The 22,801-nt window shown below is 41.1% G+C and overlaps 1 protein-coding gene across 1 annotated transcript; it reads left to right on the forward strand.

Annotated features, from left to right (window-relative positions):
* Positions 1 to 11,931: 11,931 nt before the first annotated feature.
* Positions 11,932 to 21,820, forward strand: LOC139402234 (zinc finger protein 391-like). Its single transcript, XM_071146335.1, has 3 exons — positions 11,932 to 12,118; positions 17,157 to 17,633; positions 20,722 to 21,820. The coding sequence occupies exons 2-3, from the start codon at positions 17,180 to 17,182 to the stop codon at positions 21,534 to 21,536; spliced, it is 1,269 nt and encodes a 422-aa protein (XP_071002436.1). The 5' UTR covers positions 11,932 to 12,118; positions 17,157 to 17,179; the 3' UTR covers positions 21,537 to 21,820.
* The last annotated feature ends 981 nt before the right edge of the window (positions 21,821 to 22,801 follow it).

Here is a 22,801-nt window from a genome sequence, read left to right on the forward strand (position 1 = left end):
GTGCCATTCAGAGGGTGAATGCCTTTCAACGGGGTATGGTAGTAGGTGCCAGGATTGCAGGGGTGTTCATGCTCAACAGTTTCCTGTGTGTATCAAGAATGGCCAAACACCCAAAGGACATCCAGCCAACTTGACACAACTGTGGGATGCATTACATGGGCCAGAATCATCGTGGAACGCATTCAACGAATCGAGGCTGTTCTGAGGGCAAAATGGGGGTGCAACTCAATATTAGGTAGGTGTTCCTAATTTTTGGAACACTCAGTGTGCATTTTATTTACTGGAAAAACATTGAATTGCTAAATACATAGCTTGCTCACTGATGGCAGCACAAATATAGTCGCCTATAGGACACTTGCCAAGAGGAAGGAGGTTAAGTGTTACATGCCTTTTAAATGCATGACTGAACACCTTGAAATGCATTGGTTGTACTAAATACTCACAGTCAGTGGTGGAAGAAGTACCAAATTGTCATACTTGAATAAGAGTATAGATACCTTAATAGAAAGTTACTCAAGCAAAATGGAAAGCCAGAGTAAAATACTACTTGAGTAAAAGTCTAAAAGTATTTGTTTTTTAAATATACTTAAGTATCAAAAGTAAAAGTATAAATCATTTCAAATGTCTTATATTAAGCAAAGCAGACACCATTTTCCTGTTTTATACATGTAGAGCAAGCCAGGGGCACACTCCAACACTCAGACATTATTTACAGCTAGCCAGGGGCACACTCCAACACTCAGACATTATTTACAGCTAGCCAGGGGCACACTCCAACACTCAGACATTATTTACAGCTAGCCAGGGGCACACTCCAACACTCAGACATTATTTACAGCAAGCCAGGGGCACACTCCAACACTCAGACATTATTTACAGCTAGCCAGGGTCACACTCCAACACTCAGACATTATTTACAGCTAGCCAGGGGCACACTCCAACACTCAGACATTATTTACAGCTAGCCAGGGGCACACTCCAACACTCAGACATTATTTACAGCAAGCCAGGGGCACACTCCAACACTCAGACATTATTTATAGCTAGCCAGGGGCAACACTCCAACACTCAGACATTATTTACAGCTAGCCAGGGGCACACTCCAACACTCAGACATTATTTACAGCTAGCCAGGGGCACACTCCAACACTCAGACATTATTTACAAAAGATGCATGTGTGTTTAGTGAGTCCGCCTGAACATAGGCAGTAGGGATAACCAGGGATGTTCTCTTGATAAGTGGGTGATCTGGTTACTGATTAAATCATTAATTAAGTGTCTCTTTCCTTGTAGAATGTTAACAGCTGTCATCATATGGTATGGTTATGAATATCGCTAGCTAGGAAGTCAAATGCAATTATTCTAGCTTTTTCTACAAGCTAGCTGACAGCAGATTTGAGGAAAATATAGTTGAACATTTTATCCTTTAAAAAAAATGTATTTCTGTTAAGAAAACATGTATTTCATTATACCCCAAAAGATTTGTTCTGCATTAAAATGGCCTAGAGGAGTGTCCCAGTTTGACAGTAACAGGGTGTCTCAGTTTGACAGTAACAGGGTGTCCCAGTTTGACAGTAACAGGGTGTCCCAGTTTAACAGTAACAGGGTGTCCCAGTTTAACAGTAACAGGGTGTCCCAGTTTGACAGTAACAGGGTGTCCCAGTTTGACAGTAACAGGGTGTCCCAGTTTGACAGTAACAGGGTGTCCCAGTTTGACAGTAACAGGGTGTCCCAGTTTGACAGTAACAGGGTGTCCCAGTTTGACAGTAACAGGGTGTCCCAGTTTGACAGTAACAGGGTGTCCCAGTTTGACAGTAACAGGGTGTCCCGGTTTGACAGTAACAGGGTGTCCCAGTTTAACAGTAACAGGCTGTCCCAGTTTGACAGTAACAGGGTGTCCCAGTTTGACAGTAACAGGGTGTCCCGGTTTGACAGTAACAGGGTGTCCCAGTTTAACAGTAACAGGGTGTCCCAGTTTGACAGTAACAGGGTGTCCCAGTTTGACAGTAACAGGGTGTCCCAGTTTGACAGTAACAGGGTGTCCCAGTTTGACAGTAACAGGGTGTCCCAGTTTGACAGTAACAGGGTGTCCCAGTTTGACAGTAACAGGGTGTCCCAGTTTAACAGTAACAGGGTGTCCCAGTTTGACAGTAACAGGGTGTCCCAGTTTGACAGTAACAGGGTGTCCCAGTTTGACAGTAGGTGATTGGCATACTGGGACACATATCAAAATGTACATTTTCTCAAAAGGTGAGATTAGTAAGAAATCAATTTACAGTCATTTTGTTTACAATTACATCCCATTACAAAATATGTTGTAATGAGACACTGAATATCTTTTCTTCGTGTCTTTTATAACCTTTACATTATTTACCTCAGAACACTATGTCATTTTACTTACCAGTACGACTCTAGAGACGTGTCATTAGACAGGAGGCCACGCCCACAACGATGACATCATACCAATTGAACCCATTTTTTTAATCATCACATACTTCCACACTAACACACAGGCATTGATTGGTGGTTATGATTTTGTATACATTTAAATATATCCATTACAAAGCTTAAGTGTCCCACTTTGCCAGCTGTCCCTCTTAACCAATACTCACCCTACATTTGGTCTCCAGTCTGTAGGCTACCGTAAAACCACCTAGGCTACTACTCTTTCGACCGTAGACTACAGAATTTATACTGAATTAATTTGATGGAGCGTTGGTGGAGCGCTGAAGGACAGCGTCTCTCCAACAGCACCCTAGAGAGCTCGTGCTGGGCATGGACAACCTAAATATTTTGCGCCAAAAGTGGGCACTGGTTATTATGGGGCGGCATTATCGCTCACCTAAATAGCCCTCATGCCACTGTGTGAGAGAAGTTATCATTGTTTTTTGGGCACGGAAAATGCTGCCCTCGTAAAACTACCGCTCTAGGCGGTTGCCTCTAAGCCCCAGCCTGCCGTGGGGCTTAGTCATATAATTGCATATAGAATCCCTTTTCATTCAATAGCATCTCTGTGAGTCATCAAATAATTTTTCATTTGACTTTATAAATCTATTGCCTTTTATTGTGACATAAACACAACCAGTCATGATGTTTTCATCTGGTTGTAAAACAATCACTTCAAATGCCTGCTTTACTAGGCTACCCACACACGTTCACCCACTAGCAACATATTTCCAGCCTTTGAACACCAACAAGTGTCATGACGTCTTGTCATTAGGCCAATATTTATGCCTCCACTGCTGTCCGTGCAAGTCTTGGTGTCAGCCACTTATCTCTGCTTTGGCAAAATGTCAGTGTTCCCGTCGAACCAAATGGCATTTTGGAGCAGAGGCTATACCTATGTTCATTTTTCATGACTCTGACATGCAGTAATGATACAAAAATGGTGTAATAACCTAATGTTTTCTTTATTGTGATAGGCTCATGTTTTACTGTAAGGTGTTCCCCCACCATTCTGGACCTCACCGCCTAACTTTCACCCCTGATGGTAGCTGACATTGTTTGTAAAATTCATTATGTGAAAAATGAATGGTGGAAAGACGATTGGAACCATTCCAGTGATTGATCGCTAGGTTTTATGGGTATTATGACGTGCCCACTGTGGGGGACAATTCCCTTTTCTGCAAATTGACATTTATTTTGTTCTCTAGCTTACTACCATGCAGTAGGTGGCGGCATGCACATTCAAATTGTGTCAACGCCTTTATACCATAGAATAAGAGAAGTAGAAAGCGGAAGCTTACGTTCCTGATAGTTTTCCTCTCGTTTCCTGTCAACAATGGACGATAATTAATCTTAGCTACTCTACAACTTTTAAAGGTGAGTTTATGATCTGTTGAGCTATTTATGAGCGTAAATAAACCCCGACTCCCATTGCAAATCCTCAGTGAAAGTCAAATTTGTGGAATGATGTCTACCAAGGGCAGATATACTTTTAGCTAGCTTGTTGTGTTACCAGCAGAGTAAAAGGCGACGCATATATCACCACCTTTTGTTAGAAGATGTTTATTTAGCTAACCTAATATGTACTCTTAAGGAGCCTACCCTTACTCTTAAGGTCCAAGCACCTTATGGTATTTTTAGAAGTAGACTGGCTCTGGCAGCCAAAACAGCCATATAAACGTGAATCGATTCTCTAGTGCGATACGGTTTTAGAAACAGAAAGCCATCTACTTTCATATGACATCAAAAATAATTTCATAAATGCAAAATGTACACTGTTGTAACCGGCTTTATCACAGTTTCAGCTGACAGTATTTTTTTTGAGTTACAACACGTTTTAGGCGGCCTTCTTCCGTTACACACAGGTGCTAGGAGCATGCTAATTAGCACAGGTGGTCCTTCTGTCTTCTGCAAACACGTGCAGTAACATGGAGATATGGCTGTGTGGGAACCCTAACCCTAAAAAAGGTGTGTAATCAAAAACTACCCCGTACAGAAGATACCTTCGTCCAATGACTCCAATGCAGTCTGATTTCACCTCAGAGTAAATAATAGATACGTTTGGGTAACAATTGGATAAATGTCTCATTGCGTAGTAAGTCATTAAAGTTAACTCAACCTGTGGTGAGAGAAGTTGTAATTTTAACAACTTGCTATAGCTAGCTAGCTAATAAGCTACGACTTTAGAAAATGTATTTGGAATGTAGCGTCAGCTAGCTATGTGCAACTCACCCTTCACTGCCTCTTATGACTAAACCACCTACAGATCCACCTACCACATGGGCCTACTATGGCAGAACCCAAGCCCATGGATTCCCCAGGTTCTGGCTGTGGTGTTCCACAGCCATTAATACCGATTAATCGGCCGATTTTTAATATATATATTTGTAATAATGACAATTACAACAATACTGAATAAACACTTATTTTAACTAATATAATACATCAAAATCTATTTAGTCTCATAAATAATGAAACCTGTTCAATTTGGTTTAAATCATGCAAAAACAAAGTGTTGAAGAAAGTAAAAGTGCAATATGTGCCATGTAAAAAAGCTGACGTTTCAGTTCCTTCCTGAGAACATATGAAAGCTGGTGGTTCCTTTTAACATGAGTCTTCAATATTCCCAGGTAAGAAGTTTTAGGTTGTAGTTATAGGACTATTTCTCCCGAAACCATTTGTATTTCATATACCTTTGACTATTGGATGTTCTTATAAGCACTTTAGTATTGCCAGCCTAATCTCGGGAGTTGATAGGCTTGAAGTCATAAACAGAACAATGCTTGAAGCACAGCAAAGAGCTGCTGGCAAATGCAGGAAAGTGCTGTTTGAATGAATGCTTACGAGCCTGCTGCTGCCTACCACCGCTCAGTCAGACTGCTCTATCAAATATCAAATCATAGACTTAATTATAATATAATAAAACACAGAAATACGAGCTTTAGGTCATTAATATGGTAAAATCCGGAAACTATCATTTCGAAAACAAAACGTTTTATTCTTTCAGTGAAATACGGAACCATTCCGTATTTTATCAAACGGGTGGCATCCCTAAGTCTAAATATTGCTGTTACGTGGCACAACCTTTAATGTTATGTCATAATTATGTACAATTCTGGCAAATTAATTACGGTCTTTGTAAGGAAGAAATGGTCTTCACACAGTACGCAACGAGCCAGGCAGCCCAAACTGCTGCATATACCCAGACTCTGCTTGTATAGAACGCAAGAGAAGTGACACAATTTTCCTAGTTAAAATAAATTCATGTTGCCAGACAATATTAACTAAATATGCAAGTTTAAAAATATATACTTGTGTATTGATTTTAAGGAAGGCATTGATGTTTATAGTTAGGTACACATTGGTGCAACGACAGTGCTTTTTTCGCGAATGCGCTTGTTAAATCATCACTTGTTTGGCGAAGTAGCTGTGATTCAATGATAAATTAACAGGCACCGCATCGATTATATGCAAAGCAGGACAAGCTAGATAAACTAGTAATATCATCAACCATGTTTAGTTAACTAGTGATTGTTAAGATTGTTTTTTATAAGATAGGTTTAATGCTAGCTAGCACCTTACCGTGGCTCCTTGCTGCACTCACATAACAGGTAGTCAGCCTGCCACGCAGTCTCCTTGTGGAGTGCAATGTAATCAGCCATAATCGGTTTCTAAAAACGCAGATTACTGTTTGTTATGAAAACTTGAAATCGGCCCTAATTAATCGGCTATTCCGATTTAATCGGTCGACCTCTACTGTGGATGTATTTCAAGGCCTTCCTTCAAAGTCTGTGCCTCTTTGCTTGACATCATGGGAAAATCAAAAGAAATCGGCCACAACGTCAGGAAAAAAAACTGTAGACCTCCACAAGTTTGGTTCATCCTCGGGAGCAATTTACAAATGCCTGAAGGTAGCACGTTCATCTGTACAAACAATAGTACGCAAGTATAAACACCATGGGACCACGCAGCCGTCATACTTCTCAGGAAGGAGATATGTTCTGTCTCCTAGAGATGAACGTACTTTGGTGCAAAAAGTGCAAATCAATCCCTGAACAACAGCAAAGGACTACTGCAATTACAAGCAGGACTACTCCATCCAGATGCAGGTGAGATACTTGGGTCATTATATTACCACAATTAAAATTATTTTACAATATTGAACCTATTTGGTCAGAATTCACATATTAAACCTGTATATAAAGTCGCTAGTGAAAGTCTACACACCTCTTGCCCAGTATTCACATTAAGCTGCCTTCAAATTAAAAACATTAAGGACACATGCTCTTTCCATGACTGACTGACCAGGTGAAAGCTATGATCCCTTGTTGATGTCACCTGTTAAATCCACTTCAATCAGTATAGGTGAAGGGGAGGAGACTGGTTAAAGAAGGATTTTTAAGCCTTGATACAATTGAGACATGGATTGTGTATGTGTGCCACGGGTAAGACAATATTTAAGTACTTTTGAACGGGGTATGGTAGTAGGTGCCAGGCTTGAGTCAAGAACTGCAACGATGCTGGGTATTTCCTACTCAAGTTTCCCATGTGTATCAGGAATGGTCCACCACCCAAAGGACATCCAGCCAACTTGACATAACTGGGCTTGTATTTATTATGGATCACCATTAGTTCCTGCCAAAGCAGCAGCTACTCTTCCTGGGGTTTATTATGGATCCCATTTAGTTCCTGCCAAAGCAGCAGCTACTCTTCCTGGGGTTTATTATGGATCCCATTTAGTTCCTGCCAAAGCAGCAGCTACTCTTCCTGGGCTCCAGCAAAATAAGGCAGTTATATGAGATAAAAACATTGCATTTCACAACACATTAAGTGTGTGCCCTCGGGCCACTACTCTATAAACGACTTCAGGCTGCATGTATTTCTGACACCCAGTTTTGGATCACGGCCATGTTAGGAGAAGGTCACTGGCAGGGGGTAATACTGTTGACTACAGGTTTGTCTAAAGATGTGTAAATCTTGCTGAAAAACACAACAGCTCCCCATTTGATCCAACTGTTTCTCCTTGTGAATGTATTAGATTAATATTATATTTATCCCTCCATTGACTTCATGCTGAAAGGTGAAGACCTCATACCTTTACTGTGGACCACAGAGAGATCTGATACAGGCCAGCACATTATATTGACCTTATTAGTCAGCCATAAGGTTCTCCCATTGCTGACACCGTAATAGATTTACAGCGAGACATGTGACCTGGAAAATAAGATCTGAATTAACCGAGCCTGGTGGTTTTGTGGATCCATGCCACAAGCATCTGACATTTCATGTCCAGATTTAGATTTTTACTGGCTGACATTTTAATGGATTGATTCGTCTAAAAAGAAATGCTGACATAAGCCAAGCCGCTGGGGTGTCTAAGCCAAACGCCTGTCTGTGGTGATAAGACTACTTTGCAAGCACAGACTTGAGTCGTTTAAAGCACCCTTAAAATGTATTGGATCAGGAGTTACTATCTGATCCTCCCAAGGCCCTGCTAAAATATGACATATGTACAATAACAGTTTTATAAGGACAGTTTACTCAACTGCTTAATGACATCTGTCAGTTAATAACAGTATATCAGGGGCCTGTAACTCCTGTTCTGGACAGCCCATCCACATGTGGTGCAGGCTTTAATTCCATCCCAGCACAAACACAGCAGGTTCAGCTAAATCAACTTGTGGTGAAGGGTCGTGACACTTAGGAGGGGATTTGATTAAACTGGCCTGGGTTACACTGGGCTATGGTCCGTCACGTGACCCGAGTGAAGCCGGTGAGGGATGCACATATTGAAACGCGATCTGCACTACTTGGTCATATTGTCAATAAAGCAGCATGACGCATCGTTCAGAAACATACAGATATTTTCCATAAAGTACATAGTTTGAATTTTCAAACTAGTTTGTATTGGGAAGACAGCCTTTTTATTTTAAAAAATTAAATCACTTTTGCATGTGTCAACACATCCTACTCATTACCCCACGTACTTAACCTACGTGACCTTTGATTTGAGATGACTTCACCGTCGACCAGAGTGATATCTTGCAAGGCAGCTTCCAAAATGAATGATTACCTTTTCAATAAACACCCAGCAAGTGATTATTTGGGGGGGGCCTTTCAGAGTATCTATATTATTATTTTTTTTTGGGGGGGCCTTTCAGAGTATCTATATTATTATTTAGGGAGGGGGGGGGGGGGGGGCTTTCAGAGTATCTATATTATTATTTGGGGGGGATTCTAATTTTGGTAAAAGAAAAAAACAAATCACTAGAAATGTGTTTAATTTAGGAATTTCAAATGATTACACGGAAAAAAGATGTGATGTCATGTCCCAATGTAATCAAGGTATGAAATGATTGTGATTGGTTGTGGTCAGTTTGCAGCTGAATCTATTTGGATACCCCTGAAGGCCCTTCCCTCCACACCAGGGGTATTGATTAGTTGTATTATTTTTGCTAAATATTTAGTCAACTGGGAGGGGACCTACCTTAAAGGAATACTTAGTGATTTTGGAAATTAAGACCTTTATCTACTTCCCCAGAGTTAAATGATCTCGTGGATACCATTTTTTATTTTTATGTCTGCATGCAGTTTGAAGGAAGTTTCTAACTAGCATTAGCGCAATGACTTGAAGTCTATGGTGTAGCTGCGCTAATGCTAGTTAGCATTGGCTTACAAAACGACCTCTAACTTCCTTCATACTGGACACAGAGACATATATAAAAATGGTATCCATGAGTTAATCTGACTGGGGAAGTAGATAAAGAGCATCATTGCCAAAACCCCGAAGTATCCCTTTTAATTTGTCCAATAGAAATTCTTGTTGATGCAAATCGTTTTCCGTTTGGAGTAAACGGTTTCAGTGGCAAAACGTTTTGCAACAGACCCAACGTATTGCAACTGAATTCGACTAATGAAAACACCCATGTTATTTCTCCCTATTCGCATCTCCTCTGCCCTTTTCACCCCTTTCATTTCCCATAGAAGCAGTATGCTACTACCTGAGTAATAGTTCATGCTTGATGAGGCCATGAGGTGACCTGATTCCTTCCTTTGTGTGTGCGTGACATGAGAAAGGAAGTTAGTTACATTAGACATTTTAGTCATTTAGCAGACGCTCTTATCCAGAGCGACTCACAGGACCAATTAGGGTGAAGTGCCTTGCTCAAGGGCACATCAGATTTTTTTTCACCTAGTCTACTTGGGGATACGAACCAGCAACCTACTGGCCCAATGTTCTTAACCACTAGACTACCTGCCATCCCTAAGTTCCTTTCTAATATTATAAATTTGCATTTGGAAAATATTCAGACCCCTTCTCTTTATACACATTTTGTTCCATTACAGCCTTATTCTAAAATAGATTTGTTTTAAGTTCTCATTCTACACACTATCTTGTGTAGGCGAAAACTGTTTTTTAGAAATGAGCTCTGAGACAGGATTGTGTCGAGGCACAGATCCAAAAGATGTCTGCAGCATTGAAGGTCCCCAAGAACACAGTGGCCTCCATCATTCTTAAATTGAAGAAGATTGGAACCACCAAGACTCTTTCTAGAGCTGGCTGCCCGGCCAAACTGAGCATTCGAGGGAGAAGGGCCTTGGTCAGGAAGGTGACCAAGAACCCGATGGTCACTCTGACAGAGCTCCGGAGATCCTCTGTGGAGATGGGAAAACCTTCCAGAAGGACAACCATCTCTGCAGCTCTCAGGGCTTTATGGTAGAGTGGCCAGATGGAAGCCACTCCTCAGTAAAAGGCACATAAGTGTTGTAGGTTATTGTTCTGATGAAAGGTGAATGTCTGTTGGAACAGACTGAACCAGGTTTTTTAGTCTAGGATTCTGCCTGTGCTTAGCTCTATTCTATTTATTTTCATTCTAAAAAAAAATCCCTAGTCCTTGTCGATGACACGCATACCCACAACATGATGAAGCCACCACCATGCTTGGAAATATGAGGAGTGGTACTTTGTGTTGTTGGATTTGCCCCAAACATAACGCTTCGTAATCAGGACATAAAGTTAATTTCTTTGTTACTTTTTTTTCAGTTTTACTTCCGTGTTTTATTGCAAACAGGATGCATGTTTTTGAATATGTTTTATTCTGTACAGGCTTCCTTTTCAATCTTTCATTAGGTCAGTATTGTTGATCCCTCCTCATTTCTCCAATCACAGCCATTAAACTCAACTGTTTTAAAGTCATTACTAGTGGTTAGAGTGTTGGACTAGTAATCGAAAGGTTGCAAGATCAAATCCCCGAGCTGACAAGGTAAAAATCTGTCGTTCTGCCCTTGAAAAAGGCAGTTAACCCACTGTTCCTAGGCCGTCATTGAAAATAAGAATTAGTTCTTAACTGACCTGCCTAGTTAAATAAAGGTAAAAAAAAAAGACCATAATTATCCTATTTACAATTTGTAGTGAATTGTGACACTAGACTAAATGTTTCTGACTTATATCGATGCCACAGGCTGTTTTCAAAGGAATTTGTTTTTTTAGGGGAAGTCGCTCTTTAGCCCTTTCAATGCTCTTTCTGATTCTAACCCCATATCTGTTCATGTTCCCACAGGAGAGATCTCCAACCCAGGTTCAGACAGTGAGCACAGTTCCACAGCATCAGGAAACCATAAACAACACAGACGGAGGAACTCAAGACAGAAACATCACCACTGCATGGACTGCTTCACTAGTTTCTATGAGCCAAAGGAGTTGAAGACACACTTGTAGGCCCCACCCCTGCTCAGACTGCAGAGACAGTTTTATTTGTCCAATTTACCTTAAATCACCCCAACAGACTCTCAAAAGAAAGAAAACTTACCCCTGTGGTCAATGGGGGAATAGCAAACTAAAGATGTACCAAGTAACTCAAAGGGAACGAGTTGAACTACTGCTCTTTTTGTGGGAAGAGTTTTCCCTCTTTTACAGACCTTAAATAGATACCAGCTGAGCCACACAGGAAAGAAGCCTTTTCACTGCTCACAGTGTGGGAAGGGTTTCTGTTGGTCATAAAATGAATACACACTGGTTAAAGTATCACAGGCCTGACACTGGACTGTTGCTTTAGAAGAAAGTCGACTTCAAACCACAGAAGTAAAACATGCAAACACATGTTATTATGTAAATAGCATTTACCAACCGCAACTGTTATGTAACAATAGAGCAGGGGTTCTTGCGTTAACATGAACACTACTTGTCATCAGTACTCAGTATTTACTTACCCTGTATTATCACTTCAACTCTGGGTAACATGTAATAATTTCTTTAGTATCAGGTAAAAACTCTGGATGTCTAACAAATGATGGCACATGGTAATTAATATGTTAGTACCACTGCTGCAAACAAAACATCCACACACCAATGCTAACGATGCTAACTTTGTTAGCTTGCTCTGTGACTGCCCTGTCCTGCCCCTTTTTTTATAGAGTTTAACTATTTAATTATGTAGCGTTTTGGTAGTGGAAGAAGTATCAATACTATATAATTTTCAGCTGCCTTATATCTTTTTGATTTATTGGAAAGCCGTTGAGTTGCTAGCTCCATACCTACAGTATCTAACTGACGGCAGCACAAATATAACGCCACTTCCGTTTTAGAAACGCGGGCGGAAGTTTACGTTCCTGCTTCTTTTCGTCGCGTGTCCTTACTCAACCAAGCAACTGACGACAAGGGCTATTTTTAAAGGTGAGTTTATGATCTGTTGAACTATTTATGAGCGTGAATAAAGTCTGGCTTCCATTATCAATCGTCAGTGAAAACCTCATTGGAATATTAACCGCTACTGAGGGCCAACAACCCATCTACTGTTAGCTAGCCAACGTTAGCTTGTTTTGTTTACTAGCAGTGATGAAGAGGAGCAACAGTCCTGAACTATTTTCCACCACCTAAGGTTTAGCGATCATTTACTTCTGGGTAACCGAGATTAGCTAGAAGTCGACATTACATTTTTTTCTCATCACTTCAATAGCCCCAATGTAGACCCACCCAAATTAGTTAGTACTAGCTATACTACTTACAGTAGCTACGATTTCAAAAATAAAAGGACTATGTGGACTGTATAGGCTAGTTCCGGGGTGTTGCAGCATCGGTCAGAACACATTTAGGAGATGGCGGTTAATAATCCACGTTGAGAGTATTTATAATAAACACAGTTGCATATGGGGGAAGGGTTGGAGTTGGGGCTTGAAAAGGCCGGTAGCACGGTAAGGTAGCGGTCTAGAAGAGAGACTAGAGAAACGCATAGGAAAACATCGACAAAAGGTGCATAAATCATGAAGTAATGCCATATGACTAGGCTTAACACACATGTATGAGACTGCCAGGACTAAGCATGACAAAGGAGGGCATTAGCATATCAAACAGGTCATGGTTATACCAAAGGGACATATCATAAGCCATAGCTACAGTGCCTTTAGAACGTATTCATACCCATACGAATGTCAAGTAATAAGGGCTAAATTGAGGATTATGGTTATTTGATTTAGCTGAACCCACTGTGTTAGTGCTGGTATGGAACAAGAGCCTGCACACCATGAGGATGGGCTGTCCAGAACAGGTGTTGCAGGCCTCTGATACAGTGCCTTCAGAAAGTATTCATACCCCTTGACTTATTCCAGATTTTGTTGTTACAGCATGAATTCAAAATGGATTACAGATTTCTCTCACTCATCTACACACAATATCCGATACAAGTTTAAACATGGTGGTGTTAACACATAACACTCGACCCAAGGTACCAAATTGATGTGACATGTATTAATGCCAAAATAACATGCAAAACAGGGAAGCCCCCCCAAATATATTTAAGGCCTATATTTTTTGGGTAGTGTTTTCTATATACATTAGTATTTTGTTACATGCTTAATTGAAAAATTGCAAAGGTTCTAAATAAAAGTAGAAATAACCAAATGAGTAACTACCCTTTGAGTTCTAATTTAAAATGTAATAATAGGCCTTTACATGTGGTCATTTTATATAAACTATTTATTCATTAAATTTACAGAAAATGCTATATCGGGATATGAGATTTTGGCCATAATCACCCAGCCACCCATGTCACACAGGTTAGGATAGAGCCACCCTGTGGCATCTACAAAGGTAAAGGTAGCATGCTACTTGTATTCGAGACCAGAGGTGATTAGAGTGGAAACAGGTGTGGATGAAAGGGGTGTGGCCTACAGTAAAAGGTAGAGGGGATTAGAGAGTGGGAACAGGTGTGGAGGGAAAGGGGGATACCTAGTCAGTTGTTCAACTGAATGCCTTCAACTGAAATGTCTTCAGCATTTAACCTCTGAATCAGAGAGGGGCAGGGGGTTGCCATAATCGACCTCCACGTCTTCGGCACCCAGGGAACAGTGTGTTAACTGCCTTGCTCAGGGGCAGAACAACAGATTTTTACCTTGTCATCTTGGGGATTCGATCCAGCAAGCTTTTAGTTACTGTCCCAATGCTCTAACCTGTGGGGCGTGGCCTGAGGTAAAAGGCAGAGAGGTGATTTAAAGAGTGGGAACAGGTGTGGAGGGAAGGGGCATGGCCTGAGGTAATTGAGCAATTGTAAGGCCCTATAAAATATACATTGCGGGGAACACGGACAGAATCCAGACATTAAAACATATTTGAAAAATTATCAAATGTATTGAACTTAGTAGAACGTGAGTGCCTATAGGCTTTGTCTCAGGGCTGACCCTATTTAGTCAACTGGTCCATTGTTTGGCTGTTGGTCGTCCGATATTTCTTTAGTAAAAAAATAAATAATAATTCATGGTGTCACCTTTCTGATTGGCTCCTGTCTGAGTGGACTGATCCATTGTGGAGGCCGTGGGGATGGTCCAGTCCATCAGTCTAAGACGTGCTACTGTAATTGTGTTATATTGTCGGAACAACACTAATAAAACATTGGTTTAATAACATGCACTTTCTCTCACGTTGGAAAAGCGGTCGCTGTCCACTGGTCTGAAACACATCAGTTCGCTGTTGAATTGGTGCCTTTTCCTAGACCATGTTGCTATGTGCATAATAGCACAGTTATCCAGCATATAGGTGTTGAGAACGATGAGGTGGAGTTAGCAGACGAGGAAGGAGGAAACCCCATCTTCATTAGGTCTATAATCAACAGCCTAACTGTTAAGGGGATAGCCTAGTGGTTAGCCTAGCGGCAGGTAGCCTAGTGGTTAGAGCATTGTGCCAGTAACCGAAAGGTTGCGAGATCGAATCCCCGAGCTGACAAGGTAAACATCTGTGATTCTGCCCCTGAACAAGGCCGTTAACCCACTGTTCCTAGGCCGTCATTGTAAATAAGAATTTGTTCTTGACTGACTTGCCTAGTTAAATAAAGGTAAATTAAATCATCCATATCTCCAGAAATAAGACAGATCCTGCTTCTGTTGCCTGTCTGAGTGTTTGTTTAATAGCCTACTGATTCCGTGAGCACCAAGCCTCACACAACCACACGTCGGATAAACTATTTCACAAATTTGGCTGTTTTTAATCTTTGCTGTACTAAAGGCTTTATACTTTTTTTTTTTTTTAGACCAGATCGTTTATTTTTACACTGTTCCCCTTTGATATCCTTCTTATTGTTATTCTTATGATCATTATAATAAGTCATTATCCTTAGTAGGCTTAGTATAGCACCATCGTTCTGTAGGCCTAAGAGCGCATCCTTGGTCTTTAATACCGTCATTTACTAAGGCCTATATTTCAATACTTCTATGTAGGCTACTGTATCAATCAATTATTTGTTCATGTCATCACACAAGCACACGAGTCATTCCTGATGAGAAATGCAATCAAGCATTTCTGTTTTTAAAATAACAAAAGCGACCATTGAATAATTAGCCTTAAAGCATGTAAACCGTTCCATTTCGGGAAATTGCTTTCACAAATTAATGCAACGCTTTTTTTAGTCTATGCTGTAATAAAGGCTTTACAACAAAAAAAAACGTGACAACAGACACTCTGGTATGCTTATCATTTGTTTGGTGTAGTTTACGTTGTTCCAAACGGCCAGAAAAAAAGTATATTGTAATCTATCAGCACCTGTTTGGCACTTTATAATATGCACTCAGTGCTGGCTCCTTACCTTATTTTTCTAGATCTCCAGTATTTTCCACAACTAGTCCCATTTATTCCACATAATCTGACTTCCCCTTTACCCCCTGAGTAACCAGTAAACATTCCCCCGTTTCCAGTTAATTTGTCATGTCCTCTGCATCCATTTTGCTGTCACGGTATTTGTTATAATCAATGTATTATTGTGATTTTGATATGCTTTAGGTCAGCCCCTATTGCTTACACGCGTGAGATGCTTACAGGTTGAGGGAATAAGGAAGGTTTTTGCTAAACAAATGAAGGATTTCGGTAACAACTTTTCAGTCAGAAATGGCTGTAATTATGTTGCAGCTTCAGCAACACGGACAAGGGTGATAAACACTGATGTTCTGTGGTGGTCGCTACAGCAGGGAGGAGAGAGAGACAGGGTGATAAACATTGTTCTGTGGTGGTCGCTGCAGCAGGGAGGAGAGAGAGACAGGGTGATAAACACCGATGTTCTGTGGTGGTCGCTGCAGCAGGGAGGAGAGAGAGACAGGGTGATAAACACTGTTCTGTGGTGGTCGCTGCAGCAGGGAGGAGAGAGAGACAGGGTGATAAACACGGATGTTCTGTGGTGGTCGCTGCAGCAGGGAGGAGAGAGAGACAGGGTGATAAACACGGATGTTCTGTGGTGGTCGCTGCAGCAGGGAGGAGAGAGAGACAGGGTGATAAACACAGATGTTCTGTGGTGGTCGCTGCAGCAGGGAGGAGAGAGAGACAGGGTGATAAACACTGTTCTGTGGTGGTCGCTGCAGCAGGGAGGAGAGAGAGACAGGGTGATAAAACACTGATGTTCTGTGGTGGTCTCTGCAGCAGGGAGGAGAGAGAGACAGGGTGATAAACACCCAATTTATTTTTAATAGAGCTCTACAACTGGCAGTCCGGTAGGAGTGCCATGATCATTTACAACACTTTTGAGTGAACAAAAATATAAAATGCAACATGTAATGTGTTGGTCCCATTTTTCATGAGCTGAAATAAGACCCCAGAAATGTTCCATATGCATACAAAGCTTATTTCTCTGAAATGTTGTGCACAAAGTTGTTTACATCCCTTATAGTGAGCATCTCTAATTTACCAAAATAATCCATCCACCTGACAGGTGTGGCATATCAAGAAGCTGATTAAACAGCATGGTCATTACACAGGTGCACATTGTGCTGGGAACAATAAAAGGCCACTCTAAAATGTGCAGTTTTGTCATACAACCCAATGCCACAGATGTCTCAGGTTTTGAGGGAGGGTACAAATGGCATACTGACTGCAGAAATGTCCAACAGAGCTGTTGCCAGATAATTCATGTTAATTTCTCTACCATAAGCCACCTCGAGTTGTTTTGGAGAATTTGGTAGTACATCCAACCAGCAGACCAGGTATAACCACGCCAACCCAGACCTCCACATCACTGACACCTTCACCTGCGGGATCATCCTGAGAAGGGGGGGGTGCTGATGTGTATTTATGTCTGTAATAAAGCTCTTTTGTGGGGAAAAATCATTCTGATTGGTTAGGCCTGACTTTGAAATTGTTTGTATGTTGTGTTTTTATATTTTTGTTCAGTATAGTTTCAGCTAGCTATGTGCAACTCACCCTCCACTGTATCTGCCTCTTATGACTATACCACCTGCAGATCCACCTACCTTCTAACCTGCCATGGCTGAGCCCAAGTCCATGGAGTCCCCGGGTTCTGGCTGTGGTGTTCCATCACAGAGAAGCTCACAGCAGGGTCCAGAGATGGTGTCAGTGAAGCTGGAAGACTGCAGTCAACCACTGGAACTCAATGTGATTGTCAAAGAGGAAGAAGAGGAGACAGAAATCCAAGAAGAGGTGGAGGAGAGAGCTGTCAAAGAAGAGGTGGAGGAGAGAGCAGTCAAAGAAGAAGTGGAGGAAAGAGCAGTCGAAGAAGAAGAGGTGGAGGAGAGAGCAGTCAAAGAAGAAGAAGAAGAGGAGGAAAGAGCAGTCAAAGAAGAAGAAGAAGAGGAGGAAAGAGCAGTCAAAGAAGAAGAAAGAGCAGTCAAAGAAGAAGAAGAAGAAGAAGAGGAGAACAGGGAAGTGTCTGCTCCAGATCTAGAGGAAGAGGAGGAAGTAGATAGTATCACTGACCCAGGTAAGTTCAGGTGTGGAGTACAGAGAGAGGTTGGTGACTTGGTGGCCACAGGGGATTCTAAAACCCTATTATAGTGCTTCTACTTGTATCAACAAGTATTTTAAAGCCCCCTTCAATGCTTTGTTTCGGATTCTAAAGGTCTTTTCACATCAACTGCTTTACATATTCTGGAAAAATATGGATTCTGATTTGACACACAAAACCATCAGAGTTGGGGTCAATTCAGGAATCACATTGACATTCCAATTCTCTTCAATGCTTTTCCATGAGGAAATGTTGGAATTGGAATTACTTTCTGAATTGAAACGGAATTGACCCCAACCCTGAAAACCATTCACAAGTCTGATGCGTTTTTCCCCAAATATTTGTTCAACATCAAACGCTGCTGCAGAGAGGAAGGACTGTGTAATGAGAGAAATAATATTGTAGCGGGGCAATTCCACCATAACAGAATTGTCCTGAGAGTTTTTAAAAAACCATTGATTTTCAAGCGTTAACAAACCATACAACTCTATGCAAAAGGACTACTTTTAACAATTTCCTCTGAATATTTTTGACAAAAATACATTTACTGGAAGAACTGTGCAGATGCAAAGTTTGGAAACAGTTTGTGTCCACGTTTTCCCAAAACGCTTAAATATCTGCTCTGAATTTAGATTCAACAATATCTGTAGAAATCATGGGGTCTCAGCTATGACATGACACATTGACTTTGGAAAAAAATATATTTTGGTTATTGAAGTGGATTTACACCCGGTAACGGAATTGTGGTAACGGATTTTCATCATGGATTCCTGATCTGTACTACACAGAAATGGAGATCATTTGGATATGGATGTCACTCTCTTCATGGTGATGTACCCTAAATAGGTACATAAAAGGTATAACTATGCAATATCCTACTTTGGGCATTATTCTACACTGGCTAGCTATTTTAATGAGCTCTGCCTCCAAACGACCAAATTAGGTCGGTCCGGGTCTGGACCAAATCTGAACGAATCATAAACGTCTACTGTACTTAACTCTATTGTACTGAACTATACTCTACTGTGCTGTCCAAACCTGTGAACCCAATTGTGTTTTGTGACTACAATGATTATCCATTGTAGCCAATTACAATTACGTTACCGATTTTTCAGAAATTATGTTACTGATTTTGGTAATTTCGAGTTAACACTTTACTGATATCAATTTTCTTTTGAATCATTAAAACATTAACATTTAATTAATAGTTCTGCCTTTTACTTGTTTCTGTGAACTTTCATTATCCTCATGAGGGAGAGAAATTAGACAATATCTTCAAGATATGTGGGTTTCTGGTAACAGAATTACAAGACAAGGCAATGTTTCTTAAGCTTACGGAAGGCCGAGAAGTTGATCCTAATCTAAATAGAAGTGCTAATATTAGTTGGCGTCTTTACTTCCTTATTGTGTTCTGATGTATTTCTGATACCGTAAGACTTGTTTTTACCGAAGACCCCTTTACCATCTGTTTGACCAGTAATCTTTACTTATTTCACATTTTTAGGATGGAAAATGTTTAAAATGTGTATATATGCCTTCATTTCTCAAATATAGACCACTTTTCATTTGACATCTAATTTGACATGCTCCTATGAACTTCACATGTTGGTGCTCATGGGTCCTTTTACATAGAAATGACCTGGTGCTCATGGGTCCTTTTACATGGAAATGACCTGGTGCTCATGGGTCCTTTTACATAGAAATGACCTGGTGATGCTCATGGGTCCTTTTACATAGAAATGACCTGGTGCTCATGGGTCCTTTTACATGGAAATGACCTGGTGCTCATGGGTCCTTTTACATAGAAATGACCTGGTGCTCATGGGTCCTTTTACATAGAAATGACCTGGTGCTCATGGGTCCTTTTACATGGAAATGACCTGGTGCTCATGGGTCCTTTTACATGGAAATGACCTGGTGCTCATGGGTCCTTTTACATAGAAATGACCTGGTGCTCATGGGTCCTTTTACATGGAAATGACCTGGTGCTCATGGGTCCTTTTACATGGAAATGACCTGGTGCTCATGGGTCCTTTTACATGGAAATGACCTGGTGCTCATGGGTCCTTTTACATGGAAATGACCTGGTGCTCATGGGTCCTTTTACATGGAAATGACCTGGTGCTCATGGGTCCTTTTACATGGAAATGACCTGGTGCTCATGGGTGCTTTTACATGGAAATGACCTGGTGCTCATGGGTCCTTTTACATAGAAATGACCTGGTGCTCATGGGTCCTTTTACATAGAAATGACCTGGTGCTCATGGGTCCTTTTACATAGAAATGACCTGGTGGTGCTCATGGGTCCTTTTACATAGAAATGACCTGGTGGTGCTCATGGGTCCTTTTACATAGAAATGACCTGGTGGTGCTCATGGGTCCTTTTACATAGAAATGACCTGGTGGTGCTCATGGGTCCTTTTACATAGAAATGACCTGGTGGTGCTCATGGGTCTTTTTACATAGAAATGACCTGGTGCTCATGGGTCCTTTTACATAGAAATGACCTGGTGCTCATGGGTCCTTTTACATAGAAATGACCTGGTGCTCATGGGTCCTTTTACATAGAAATGACCTGGTGCTCATGGGTCCTTTTACATGGAAATGACCTGGTGCTCATGGGTCCTTTTACATGGAAATGACCTGGTGCTCATGGGTCCTTTTACATGGAAATGACCTGGTGCTCATGGGTCCTTTTACATAGAAATGACCTGGTGCTCATGGGTCCTTTTACATAGAAATGACCTGGTGCTCATGGGTCCTTTTACATAGAAATGACCGGGTACTCATGGGTCCTTTTACATGGAAATGACCTGGTGCTCATGGGTCCTTTTACATGGAAATGACCTGGTGCTCATGGGTCATTTTACATGGAAATGACCTAGTGCTCATGGGTCCGAATAAATTATTGACGGATTGCAGAAGGACGATATTTCGCAATTGGTGTGAAAGGCATCATAAACATGACATGCTCGTATTTTCCTTTTTGGTCTGAATTATTAGGACAAAAAATGGACTTGGTGAGAAAAAAGCCTTAACCCCATATCTGTTCATATTCCCGCAGGAGAGATCTCCAACCCAGGTTCAGACAGTGAGCCCAGTTCCACAGCATCAGGAAACCATAAACAACACAGACGGAGGAACTCAAGACAGAAACATCACCACTGCATGGACTGCTACACTAGTTTCTATGATCCAGAGGAGTTGAAAAGGCACACTTGTAGGCCCCACCCCTGCTCAGATTGCAGTGGCAGTTCTATTTGTCCAATTCACCTCAAATCAAAACCGACAAAAAAAAGAAAGACACACCCATGTGGTCAATGTGGAAAGAGTTTTCAGACCCCAAGCAAACTAAACATACACCAGCGAACTCACACAGGGGAGAAACCTTTCCATTGCTCTGTTTGTGGGAAGAGTTTTTCTCTTTCACAGAACTTAAATAGACACCAAATAACTCACACAGGAAAGAAGCCTTTCCTCTGTTCTCAGTGTGGGAAGAGTTTCAGTCATTCATCAACTCTGAAGACACACCAGCTAATTCACACAGGAGAGAAGCATCACCACTGCTCTCAGTGTGGGAAGGGTTTCAGTCGGGCAGGAGACCTAACGAGACACCAGTTCACTCACACAGGAAATAAACTTTTCCACTGCTCTCAGTGTGGGAATGGTTTCAGTCGAGTAGCAGCCCTGAAGGTACACCAGCAAACGCACACCGGAGAGAAGCCTTACCACTGCTCTGTTTGCGGGATGAGTTTTTCCCTTTTACAGACCCTAAATAGACACCAGCTTACACACACACGAGAGAAGCCTAATCACTGCTCTGAGTATGGGAAAGGTTTCGGACACTCATCAAATCTAACGACATATCTGTTAAAGTGAGTTCTGCTGCTTTTTATTATGGGAATAGGACCCGCTCCCCCAAATAGGACAGGGGTTCTGGCATTAACGTCCACACAACTTGTCTCTGGTCATCTGGATCACTGCTCAGCGGTTACCTAACCTATTGTTTTACCACTTCAACCCTGGGTAACATCTTATAAACCTTGAGTATCATGTAATAAACACTGAATGTCTAATAAATTATGGTAATCATCAATAGGTAGATATTTGTGGAGGTGAAGGAAGAATGGGTGACAACCTTTTAACTTGGGTGCCATGTTATAAACACTAGCTATATTATGAAATAAAAATGATAGTGGCGAAAGTAGAGGATTCAAAGTCATGTGTTGGAGTTTGAATATTGTATATTGAAATAATGCTTGTGGGTCACGTTGACATTATGGGGTATTGTGTGTAGATTGATGAGGAAAATAAATAGTTAGATTCATTTTAGAATAAGGCTGTAACGAAATGTGGGAAAAGTCCAGGGATATGAATACTTTCTGAATGCACTGTAAGGTGGTATTTGGGCTTCATTTTTCAAGATTGTATTTTTAATCACACGATTTTTGTAAAAGTTATGCAACACACTTTGAAAGGTGGTGACCCGAGGATGACTTTACAAAAGTGATCCGCTTGATCTTGCCCAGTGACTGGAGTCAGGAACGTGTGCACGTGCATGCAATTTGAATGCATTTCAATGAATGGGAATGGAGCTGCTGCATTCAATTACTTGAATAATTAGGGGTTCTCTGTAGTCTTTTTTTTATGCTCAAATGACTGAGGCATAGATTGTTAACTGTTTATTCTAATTTGGCACACAAAAACTAGAGGCCATGAGTAGCTTGGTCAATAATAATGGCACTGATTGGCCTATAGGTGGCTCTGTTATAAGCAGCCTCACGTAAACCCTCATATTCTTCTCTCCATTTGACCAAGAGACTTGAAACTTTGTATTAATATTTCTTTCCTCGTGCTGAACACATTTGCCTCAGGGACCCACAAGGTTTGTCAGGATAGATTTCCCTCTATCTTGGAAATTTCTGAAAACATTTGAAAAACCTCTCATGAACCATAAGTCCAAATAACACCCAAACCATTAACTTAGTTTGAGAAAAGCTAAGGGATTGGTTAAGAGACAGCTGAGTTATTGATAAATCAGATTTTACTTGTCCATTTAAATCCTTTGTAAATCCACTCCACAATGGCCATAATGGAAACTTGCAACTTTTTTTAGGGTCATCAACGCCATTACTATGATGAAC

This window comes from Oncorhynchus clarkii, unplaced genomic scaffold (genome assembly GCF_045791955.1).
Source record: "Oncorhynchus clarkii lewisi isolate Uvic-CL-2024 unplaced genomic scaffold, UVic_Ocla_1.0 unplaced_contig_1332_pilon_pilon, whole genome shotgun sequence".
Lineage (NCBI taxonomy): Eukaryota > Metazoa > Chordata > Actinopteri > Salmoniformes > Salmonidae > Oncorhynchus > Oncorhynchus clarkii.

Bases quoted from the DNA above. Each gene is read 5' to 3' on its own strand.
- LOC139402234 (XM_071146335.1), top strand. From the start codon at position 17,180: ATGGCTGAGCCCAAGTCCATGGAGTCCCCGGGTTCTGGCTGTGGTGTT. The intron at 17,634-20,721 runs GTAAGTTCAGGT...ATATTCCCGCAG, and splicing joins AGATAGTATCACTGACCCAG to GAGAGATCTCCAACCCAGGT.